This window comes from Rhopalosiphum padi, chromosome 4 (genome assembly GCF_020882245.1).
Source record: "Rhopalosiphum padi isolate XX-2018 chromosome 4, ASM2088224v1, whole genome shotgun sequence".
Taxonomy (NCBI): Eukaryota; Metazoa; Arthropoda; class Insecta; order Hemiptera; family Aphididae; genus Rhopalosiphum; species Rhopalosiphum padi.
Genome location: NC_083600.1, coordinates 31,414,949 through 31,427,426, shown reverse-complemented (window position 1 = coordinate 31,427,426; position 12,478 = coordinate 31,414,949). Strand labels below are relative to the sequence as shown.

Genomic DNA, 12,478 nt, shown 5'->3' with positions numbered 1-12,478 from the left:
TGTAGACTATGTTATGTGTATAATATATAACTGTAGACAATATATAACGTTATCGTTTCGTGTGTTTGTTTGTTACAGTGCACAGCGTTGAAGGGCCAGTTCTGAATCTGACACGGATCAGTCGCTCTCACATGGGAGCATATCTATGCATTGCGTCCAACGGCGTACCGCCATCGGTCAGCAAACGGATTATGCTGGTGGTGAATTGTAAGTAGAGTTGGATTACATTTGATAAAATTGCTTTGATATAATAATATTCAATCTGTACATTTCCACCGTGTCACATATTGTTCCGTGTTGCTCAAAAAATAATTCATTATTATGCACGGAGCTAAGATTTATAATAGCTGGTAAATACATATTTCTCATTAAGGAAAATGTATTAATATTGACAAGTGATAAATGCTATGCTGCTACTTCAAAATACTCTAAACAAAATAAGTTTTATATTATACATATTTTACAGTCTTTTTATATTTACTATATATTTACATACTTTATATTTTTTCAAATATATACAACTATTATAAATTATTCAGTCATTTTTAATATTTTATACTTATTCCATATCATTAAGCGGTTATATGTTACATAATATATTATATTTACATATTTTATGTTTTATAAACACTCAAATATAAAATATAAATCTGAACACTATGTAATAGTATAATATTGTTTTGAACACACCGTACACTTCTGTTCACAGTCCCGCCGATGATATGGATCCAAAACCAGCTGATCGGAGCATTCATTGGCCAATCACTAACTCTCGAGTGCTTGTCCGAAGCGCATCCCAAGTCGATCAACTATTGGACCCGAGAGGCCGGCGAGATCATTGCTCACGGTAAGCAGAACACGTCCGGAGAATAAACGCCGCCGCCGATGGGAAAAGTCGAATACGACCTTGGTGCGGGGGTAGAGGGTAGCGAAAAAAAATACGAACGAACGATGGCTGTGGTATCTATACAGACGTTGCAAGGGTGGAAGGACGGGTTAACGAGCTGAAAATTCAGCAGGATTTTTTTACGATTCGACGGCAATAAACGGGTGACAGGCGGCGGTGGCGGTACCAAAGTTTTTCTCTCCGTTTTAATAGGGATACACTGAGACCTTACATATATATATATATATACACGCACACGCTTACACACACACAGACTCTATACATATATATATATATTTTTTTTTTGAATCCCCAAAACGCACATCGTCGCGCATTTCGAGTCCGACAACGACGACGACGTGTTTCATTTGGAATTTTTACCATACGTGCAGTGTTTATGTTTTTCTTTTCTTTTATTATCATTATTATTATTATTATTATTATTTTGTTGTTTTTTTTTGTGATTGCTTCTGTAACGTTTACACTACTTTTTATACAGAGGTACCCATGTATATATGATAATAGAACTAGAAAACGCGTGGCAGACACGTGTCCATTACACATCCTCCGGAAATCTACGTATGAGGGTATTAGAATTTAACCGAAATGCTGCAGACTCGTGTCGCCTACTTTTCAACTTCTAATTGACGCGTGTCCTCTCTCAAATGTCCAAAGCTATTAGTCCTTACACTGTGCGTAATACTGAGGATAATAGTATATATTTAATTTGAGCATCGACATCAATGCGTCATTTCGTGTTTATTACAAAAGATATTTGATTTGATTTTTGCAATGATGCGCTTTCGTGTATCTGTAGACATTTTGTTGACTGATTGTAAAACATAACTTTCAAAACAAAATACTCAACCCAATATAAGTAGTTTCGTAACTTATTGAACAGGTAACTCAATTTAGAACTCGCTTAAAATAACTAACAACAAATACGCTAAATAAAATACTCACGATAAAGTCACGAGTAAAAGTATACATCACATAACCTCAATATGTAACAAAACTATTATCTGTATCAAAATTCTATAAAAATAAATGCACATCTATTTTTTTCTTTTTTTTTTTTTTAAATGCATTTTTAATACATTTTATTCCGAGCGAATAAATTACATTTTGAAAAGCGGATGCATAACATTCTAAACTCCCTATGAAGTAAAATGCTTGACGGTTTTTTTATGGATTCCAGAAATGACAGACGTTCCAATGCGAATGAATTATGCAAACATAAGTTTAGTGTACTATGGTCTTATTGTATGTAACTATAGTGATTAACTGATTTAATAATGCATTTAATGTATATTTTAAAATATGAATTTATATGACGTATGCACATAAAAATATTTAATATCGTCAAACCAATACGAAGATTAAATTTCTTAAATATAGTTGTGAAACTGGAATATTTTGAATTATTTTAAACATATAAGTTTTCTACATATAAACCAATCAGGAGTGTAATTTTTGTTCATTTATTCGTGATAAAAGTACCTACACACAAAATATATAAATTCCTCGTGTTGGTATTATGAATATTATTATAATACTGAACAATACCTATGGAATGTATTTTTTTTTTTTTAAATACCAACGAACAAAAATCATTAATTTGAAAATATTAATACGAGCATATATCAACCTGTTATAATATTATTTTTCGTACAACTACGCTATAAACATCGGTCAGCGTAGTTTCTTTGTTTTACTATCAGATAATAACATCAATCAATAAATATTTTTTTATGTTTCAAGTTATATAGCATGCTAACCATCTATACCTATGCCAACAACCAACAAATACTAATATTTTGATATCAACACATAACCTGTGTAATAATATATATTACAAAATATCTAGAGTACCTAATTATATAACCTACATATTTCGTGTTTTGTTTGTACGATTTTAATGTTTATTTCGAGTGAATTTAGCAAATACAAAACAGTAGAAAGGGTTAATGCTGTATACTTGTATAACATAATCATAATATGGTTTTAGATTCATATAAGATTATACGTGATTAGGTTTTACGTACAAATACTTGAAATTACTATTTTCTGTATATTATTGTAATATACATATTTATTATATATTATTATGGGCAGTGTACGATTTACCTCACAAATCGAAACAGTTTGAAATGTTTTAACTTAAATGTTATGTTGTGGCAATAGCTAGGCTTAACAAACCAATGTGCAAATGGGTAAATTTGAACGTATACCTAAATAAAAATTAACATAAACTTAATATAGGGTGTTAGTGCGCAATAGTCACTATTTTAACTTTTAGATATCATATTTTATACTCATTTTTTCTAATTTATGACAAAATTAATTTATTACTTACATGATAATGTCAAAAATATTTGAAGTTAGTTTACAAAATTTATGACGATAAAAATCATAATGCGTACTTCGTTTTCGAATATTTTTATCAAAATAATATCAAACATTAAAGTTACATTTATATTACAATATAATATATTTTCGTATATCAATAATACTGTGTAATTCAGTTTGAAAAAATTATTTTATTATTAATACATTACCTAATATAATTCTCATTTAAATAATAAATTTCTACAAACATATAAAATTCATAAATTTATATTTTGCGAATAAAACAAAATAAAAATCATCATTGGCCAATTATAATTTGTTATTTTGTTTGAATGTATGGATTATTTTTATATTATCCTATTTTTTTCCTATTAAATATATTTTTCGTGAGAATTATAATATATCCTATGACATAGAACGTACTGAAAACAGAATGAGTTTATTAACATTCATCAACAAAAACGTTATTCCTAATTTACTTGTTAAATTATTTTTATACTCAAATATTTTATTTTATAAGCAAACACCGAGCTTACTTTTTTTTTTATCGAAAATGTATTATAAATTATAATAGCGGGCTATGTCCACTGCTCGCTTCGTTCACAAATCCCCGGAATTTCTATCTCTTAACTGCACAATAAAGATTGTCAACACACATTTGAATTTTTTTTCTGTAACAAAGGATATTTATTTACATATAATGATTGTATTAAAATTTTGAAGATACAAATAAATAAAACATTTTTATAAATATTATTAGAGAGAAATAACTAAGACTTAAGGTTTTTTATTTTGTCGAAATAATTTGAATTTAAATTTAATTTTAAATATATTTTTTCTACGTCTATTCACCTAAATGATACTTCTATAACTTTTATGCTTCAATAAAGAAATCCATTTATTAATATTGTTCAATAAAAAATAATGATGTTTATTTGTTTGATTCCCACATACTTTTTATACAAACTATTTGAAAATATAATTTATAATGCATCGTTTCTATGTGATAATATATTATGACATAAAATATAATATTATTCGAATAACTTTTAGAATTTACAGCAGAAAATAGATAATTGAAAACAGTTTATACACAGGTCTTATAATATATGTTTACCTTTACCATTTAGTATTACAATTATTTGACACCGAAATAGGTAATAACCGTGATAAGGATCCAACACTGCGTGACACGAAACGATTACCTACGTGATAACTGCAAAACGCGATGTAGTACGTCATGATATTATATTGTTATTATTTAGTCAACTACGTGTACAACACCCGTATTGGCTATTTCCCAGTTTCACAAATCAGCGTATCGTGAATTTTCGATTATGCAGTGTTTGAATTTAAACTCACGCCTTCGTGGTCATTGCGCTGACTGCACGCCTGGCAGATTATTCATCCTACTCAGGAATATTATGTTATGCTAAGCTATATAGGTGCGTGATAATCAAAAAAAATAATAATAAAAATATCAAATAATAACAATGATCGTAATATATATTATATTATAATACGTATTTGTAATAATTTCAATATGATCGTATTTAAGTTCTTAGAATTGTACTGTATAGAAACAATGATAATTTTGTATTAGACGATAATCGATATTACGTATTTTGAAAATATAAAATCAAGTTTTTAATATTTAAATTTAAAGACTAATCCACATACTACCCTTTTGTTCTTATCTGACAAATCTATGTTGTAAAAAATAATATAACTCTGTAATTACTATCTTTTTACTATTATATGTATATTCATAAAATTTCAAGGAAATATAACTATTCTACTTAGTCCATTCGTCATTATATTTTATATATTTCAAATATAATCGTAGCAATTTGTAATATTCCATCGTATTACTTTAATTATTGTTTACTAATAAAAGAAAAATAAATCATACAACATCCTTGGAAATAGCGACTGACTGGCCGTTTCTGTTAAGTATCTTTTTTTGCCCTTTTTAATAATTTATCACTGAATTCGAATTTAACACATCCATTACGGCGACCTACTCATTGATGACGTATATACTCAAGACCTATTTATACGGTGCATAGAGTTGCTTCTTGATTTTTTTTTTTTAATGAAAAGGTTAATACAAAATACGTTATTTGTTTTGCGTTAAAAATAATTATATACCAAACGACGATAATAGATACGGTTAAGGTATAGAAAAACAGTGATTGATGTCTGTGAATGTATTTATAAAATATTTTTCATATGACAATAATAATGGTTTTTTAGAACTTTTCTTTGGAAAAAAATTCGTCAGTTTCACCACGACTGAAACACATATACAGTACACACACACACACACATAATATTATGTTAAATATAATAATATATGTATAGGTAATTGAAACACACAGTGGTTGTGATCGCGTAGTTGTTGTAATATTATTATTGCTGTTATAAGGCTTAATTAGCGATCGAGACCGATAAACAGTGGTTTCGGCGTGCAAAGACGTCGACGCGATGACGGCATGGGAATACAAGAGGCATACCTACACAGCTATTTAGCGTAACCGCTGAATGGCACGGCGGCAACGCAGTGCCGTGGAATAATACGCGCGGGGTGGACTTAAATAATTACATCACACCGCGTAATGGGCCGAAATACTCGTAAAGTTTACAAATTACTTTGCCCCGTAACCGAATGTTCGTAAAGTATAGGGTTTTCCGAATATTTATTTATTTATTTTCTGTTTTCTGTATTCTGTTTTTTTTTCGATTAGATTTACAAATAAGGGTCTCTAATCGTATCGTGAAACAACGGGGAATCTGCACCTTCCACCCTAACGTTGCACTGCCACGGCGGAGGTACAGTGTAATTGGCTCGCGTGATTTTGGCTGTTATACGGACTGTGCGTGACTGGTGCATAATAGTAAACAGGATTGTAAAAAAAAAAAAAACAGTATATAAACTATACTCGTAGAAACTTTTTCACAGTGTAAATTTTCGAGATATTTCGATATGCTGAAATAGTATTATTTGAGTACAAACAGGGGAAGAAAAATTATTACTATTATACAGCTCTATATAATATATATATACACAATGCGGTTGGGGCGGCGGTGGTGACGACGAGTTTCATTTGGCCCTCATTTTTATACAAACATCAAACTAGGAAAACGTACTATATAATATTATACTATATTTTATATTTGTGTAATACATTTTTTCATGTTTCTGTTGCACTCTTTCGTTTGTGATTAGATTTAATTTATATTTATGTATAATAGACGAGTATATTTCGAAATTTTCTCCTTCATAAATTCTTTGCCTAATGATTTAAAACCTATTTTATCTGCTCTTTGATGTCTGTTGTCTCTGATGAATGTTTGAAATTAAAAAAAAAAGAATCCTTGCCGTGCAAAAAATAAAAGAAAAACTAATTACTCTTTCCATCGTTTTAATTAAAGATATACTTCTGGAAAAGACTCTTGATTAAACATCTAGAGTTTACCGGATTGGCCTTCATGTTTTTTTTTTTTTTGTAAGTAAAACAAATAGTCTGCTTTTGAGATAATACGCAGAGTCTAGAACTGTTGATTATAGTTAAATACAAAACAAAAAAATTGTCGTTTATTCCACTAAATAAATATTCTAAATGTATAATAAAAGTTTAAATATTTGTAGATTTGTATACGATCTTCCAATTTTTGTAAGAATATATACATACTACATTTCTTTAGTTAGGTTGTTTATGATTTTGTTTTTTTAACTTGTTCTTCAACTTCAGAATAAATATTTATATATTTATTTATATTTCATGATTTTTTAAATGGTTGTTCTTAATATGTATATAAATTTATATAATTCCTATTTTTTAGTATAATAGTAAAATAAATTATAATATAAAGTATAGACATTATATTGTTTCCTCCTGCCATTTATGGCCAGATATTTCATTTTTGGCCCCGGGGTTATTAGTTTAAGTTTGTATATTGTAACAAATAATTTACTTATTTTATTACAACTTTCCAAATATTATTATAATCACGACGGTACGTAATTTAAACCATTTATAATATAATTTTTTTAAGAAGACTTGCGTAATTCATTTAGCTAGATACAAACTGAATTATTACAATCAAAGTATACATTTTATTTATAGCTTGACATTTTAAATAATCATTCATTCCCATACAGTACCTACCTACTAGTTTAAATATTGTAATTATAATATCACATTTATAAAATATTAAAGCTGATGATTATACTAAATAACTAATCAGTATTTATCTGTGATATTATATAAACGTTAAATTATTTCAATAATAATAATAATTTATTGTTATTATTACATTATTTTTAGCAATATATTTAAAACATTTCATTTTTATACCAACAATGGATAGATTTTTTCTCATCATCATGTTTGTTATTTGGGAAACCAATTAAAAACACTAAAGCCACTGCTTAGAGGCAATGTGTGTAATGTAGGTATAATATGTAACATGGTTAAGTTGGTGTCGAAAACATTTTACTCGGATGTTTCACAAAACTGACTCAAATGTTAAAATGGTCTAAAGAAGGGTTAACCGTATTTGAGATAACGCATTTGACACGATTTAATTTACAAACCTGGCAGTGGTTACCAGCCAATGGTCCTTGGCTGAAGTAGTCTATTACCCAAAATATATCTTTTGTCGTATACACATATAAATTCAACTACTTCATTAGTGTGGAAATTAAGTGTTTCAGAATCATACTTCAAAATGTCTGTCTTATCCTTTGATCCATACTCCGTCGTGTAATTTCGTTATGACATTATCCATATGGCAGCAAATCGTTTCTATTTCGCTGACGCATATTGAATAGGTAATTAAAACGTCAATGGAAAATGCTGAATAATAAGCTTACATTTAGCGTATTTCAATTAACTTCGTCTACGCAACTTAAATAACACTAGTAACAATACTTGAATATTTAAATATTTTAAATATTATTATACATATTTAATATAATATAATATTTATTTTTTAAGCAACAGTTAAGCTATAATCTTTGGTTTTATCATTGATTAAAATTTTAATGTGTAATTAAATTTTAAATTAACACTATACAGTTACTTCTTACTCTGTTTGAATACGTTTAATCCCGTTGTAATATTAAACAGGACAATTGTAAATATGACCCTACGGCTTACATGGAGTGGCGATTGATTATAGTCCGATAACACATTTAGTCTGTTTACAACTAAACGACCATACATTATTTGCGTCTTTAAAACCTGTAGAAATCAAATAAAAATAAACTGGTAGAACACATATATCAGAAAATTCTGTATTACAAGAATTTCAACATCACAGTAATTTTGAAGAATTTAAGTAGGTAATTTAATTTGTACATAATGTACATACATACTATATAATATTACGTGCGTACCTATCTATAAGATTGTAGTATTATATATGCAGACATAGTATCAATTTTTTTTTGTTTGGAGAAAACATTTTTATTTATTATACTTAATTACCGACCGAAAAATAATGCGCTACACTAACTACTTGACTAAATAATTCGAAAATGAAAATATTATCACTTTTCTTTTATAGTAGGTACCAAATCAGAAATTTTGTATTTTTCTGACTGAATGTTCGACAGTAAATACAACTGCATTGTAGAGTCACATATTTCGTTGATTTTTACACCCTATCGTCACTAAAATCTTTATCCATGTGTAAATCTATTTGTTCATAAAATAATCTTTGGAAATGTATGTTTAAAAGTTATTATTTGCTATGTGTATTCTAGATCTTGGTATTTAATATTATTATCATGTGCTTATACAAATATGGTACTTGGTTCATATGCTGATGTTGCAGTTATAAATACCTACTGTATTCACATATCAGTCATAATAATGCTTTCTTTAGAATTTGCTTGAGAGATTGTTTAAATATAAATATGAAAAAGTTTGATATGCGTAATGTCTAAACTAAGCTAAGCAAAAACTTTAAACTTATTTTCGTACGTGAAAACATTTCTATATACCTATTATAGATAATGGCAGTAAACAAAAATGTTGATGAATAAACAACAATAGAGAGGAATTAAATTTTGAAAATGTTTTTCCGGTACCTTAAGTTATATATTATTAAATTCGGAAACCGTGAAAATGAAATTTATAAATGTAAAATACCTAATTCTTTTGGTGAACTTCCTGACCCAACCGGACGTAATACCTTTAGAAATATTGATAGTAATATGAATATAATATCACATACTCATATAATAATATATATTATATCATCCGCCCTATAGAAAATTAGTCTTTTTGCAAAAATACTAGGCACTTTGCGATAAAGTATACTGTTTGTGAGCAACTTATTATTTTTTTTTCAAACGGCTGGCTGTTTGTAAAGCTTATTGCAGACATACTAAAAACAACAGTTATTACATAGTAATTTTATTTTAATTTATTACTTGTAAAATAATATGCTAACTATATTATAAGTACCTATTATATTACTTTAACAAAGTTTTTTGTTGTACAGTTTTTGACTATAATATTCAAAAACTGTACAATATTAATATATAAATTAACTAAATAAATATAATATGTAATTATACAGTTTACATATTACTATATTTAATTTTTTTTTTTTTTTTGTACAAGTAATAAATTACAAAAAAATTAACATTAATTGTTGTTTAAAAAGGCCTAACTGCTGTTAGACTGTCTACGATAAGCCTGAAAAACAGTCAGCCGTTTAGAAAAATAATTAGCAATTTGTAAACGGGCTACCCATCACAAAAAATCTAGTATTTTTGCAAAAAGACTAATTTTCCATAAGACCTACGATATAAATTCGTATAAATTATTGACGTAATATATTTATTAATAAGTAATAATTGCAACTTTAGATATAAATTAAAGAGTAAGTTGAATCGTCTTATGTAGTATATTATAAATTATCTAAATATTTTTTTATGCCCATAACAAGTAATTAATACAATTTGTTTTTTCACGTTGTGAACAGTTTATGTGCACATCTGACTTTCTCATCGTGTGTATGAAAAGTGCCTTTAAAATAATTTAATTATTTGACGTAAGGAGTTCAAAGTAGTATATTATTATTTCGTAGTAAAAGAAAATAATCGATTCTTCTATATTATTTTATATATTGTACTATAATACATTTAATGTTAAAAATGCATATGAATATTTGTAGTAATTTAATTCCGTTTTCGTGAAATCAGATATACATTTTACCGTATCGATTTATATTCAAACTTCGTAGTTTAGTAATTTATTTGAAAAAACGGCAATTTTTTACAAGAATTTTTTTTAGAAAACCTATGTATAGACTAGTCACGTACGGAATTTATAACTATCCAATTTACTTTATTCCGTTTTAAAAATATCACTGACTCGTCTTTCTTTTTACATGATAAAATGACAGCACAGTCTATTTTCTTAAATCATCTATCAAACTGGTGATTATTGTTAAATGCTTACATCATAAAAAATCTTTGAAAAAAACTAAATTTATATTAATTATAATAATTATGATATTATTATGTTTCGTTCCTAAGCATTTTGACAGCACGAATGGGGTGTTTGTGTGCCACCAGTGCCGTTTGTACATAATATAGTATTCAATGTTTTTAAAGCCACCACACACTTATCTATCGCATAACTTTCGTCATATAATAATATATTTAAAAAAAAAAAGTAGGATGCGCTTGTTTGTACAACAATCATTATAATAAAAACCAGTTACGTGTGTTATTTCGAACTAACAGTATGTTTATCGTATTGCACCCTTCGTATTTATATAGCTTTCGATAACATAATATAGTTATACCTAATACGTTGTACGTGTGATCTGGAAATATGAATACCTAACTAGTAACTACCTATTACCTTGTCTATTCTATGTTTATACTTTATTAAATTTTTACATATACTTTAGTGGGTAACATGTCTTATGTCTACCAATTCTATATGTTTTAGAAACAAGCACACATACGCTAGTTAAAAAAAAATGAATAGTAATTACGATGTTTCAAACCCTAATAGTTATTGGTTCCACCATGAAAACAATATTAATAAATTATATGAGTCCACAAAATATTCAGATAACACTGTTTCCAGCATCGCTGAAATTAAAGCTTACTTACTTACTATACAAACAATCATAGTTATATTATAAAATAAACTACAAGAATAATCAAATACAAACTCACTAAAAAAATACTAATACTTAAATTAGCAACATTTCCGAGAAATAAAATATCTAAAATTACACTTAACAAAACATGACCAGAATAAAAAAAAAAAAACAAAAAATCAATCAACAATTCTACACTCAATTGGCCTCATACCAAAAATTAAAATCAATAAATTAATCCATCACTAGATGAATGTATTGATTTTACAATGATATATGTTTTTTTTATTTATTTTTTTTATGTCTGTCATCACGTCTTTGAGTAATAATAGTGCTTTGATTTTTGACTCCAGCCCCTCTTTGAAATAGAAAATGAATCTAGTTGGTATTTGGGGGGGAGGGGTCAAAAATAAAAATGTCCAGTACTTTTAAAAACGTTAGGAAAAACCCTAAGTAGGTAACGGAAAAACGGGAATTTTTATGTATAATCAGTTTACGACAAAATCGATTTTTTATTTTGCTGTAACTCAAAAACGAATCAATGTAAATACTTGAAATTTTCACCAAAAGTTTATATTAGCGTTATCTATTTACGATTAAATTTTCAAAATATTTTCAATATTTTTAAGATATTTATAGACAATTTGAATTTTCGATTTTTCTCATTTTTTTTTTTTTAAATGCCGAAAAATTTTGACATTCCAAAAAATCATTAAAATTTAATGGAAGATTTATTATAAGTTGTACTTATTGTAGTAAAACAATATCAAAAACCATTAGGCACAATTTTTGTTCATAAGCATTTAGTGTTCAAATGTTTACGAAATATGTCAAAATCGTGAAAATTTGCAAGTAGTTTTGATGTTGATGTTTGTGATTTATACCTAAGGTTAAAAAACCCTATACAAGGTTCTTCATAACTTGTTCTTCAAACAACTGTAAAAAAAAACTCCAGCGTCAATATAGAAAAATTTTATGAGTGCATGAAATTTGATTTTTTACAAAATCTCGTAAAATAACGATATTTCCTAAAACAATTTAAAATATTTGTTGTTATTCAAAAAATATAAGTCGTAGAAACTTGAAACTTTTACCAGTAGTGGAGAC

At 27.4% G+C, this 12,478-nt stretch overlaps 1 protein-coding gene across 1 annotated transcript in view; it reads left to right on the top strand.

Annotated features, from left to right (window-relative positions):
- Positions 1-12,478, top strand: part of LOC132930121 (neurotrimin-like) — a 171,030-nt gene that overhangs the window by 115,017 nt on the left and 43,535 nt on the right. Inside the window, exons 5-6 of the mRNA XM_060995802.1 lie at positions 79-207; positions 710-847. Coding sequence (XP_060851785.1) covers positions 79-207; positions 710-847 — 267 coding nt within the window. The remainder of the gene's footprint in view (positions 1-78; positions 208-709; positions 848-12,478) is intronic.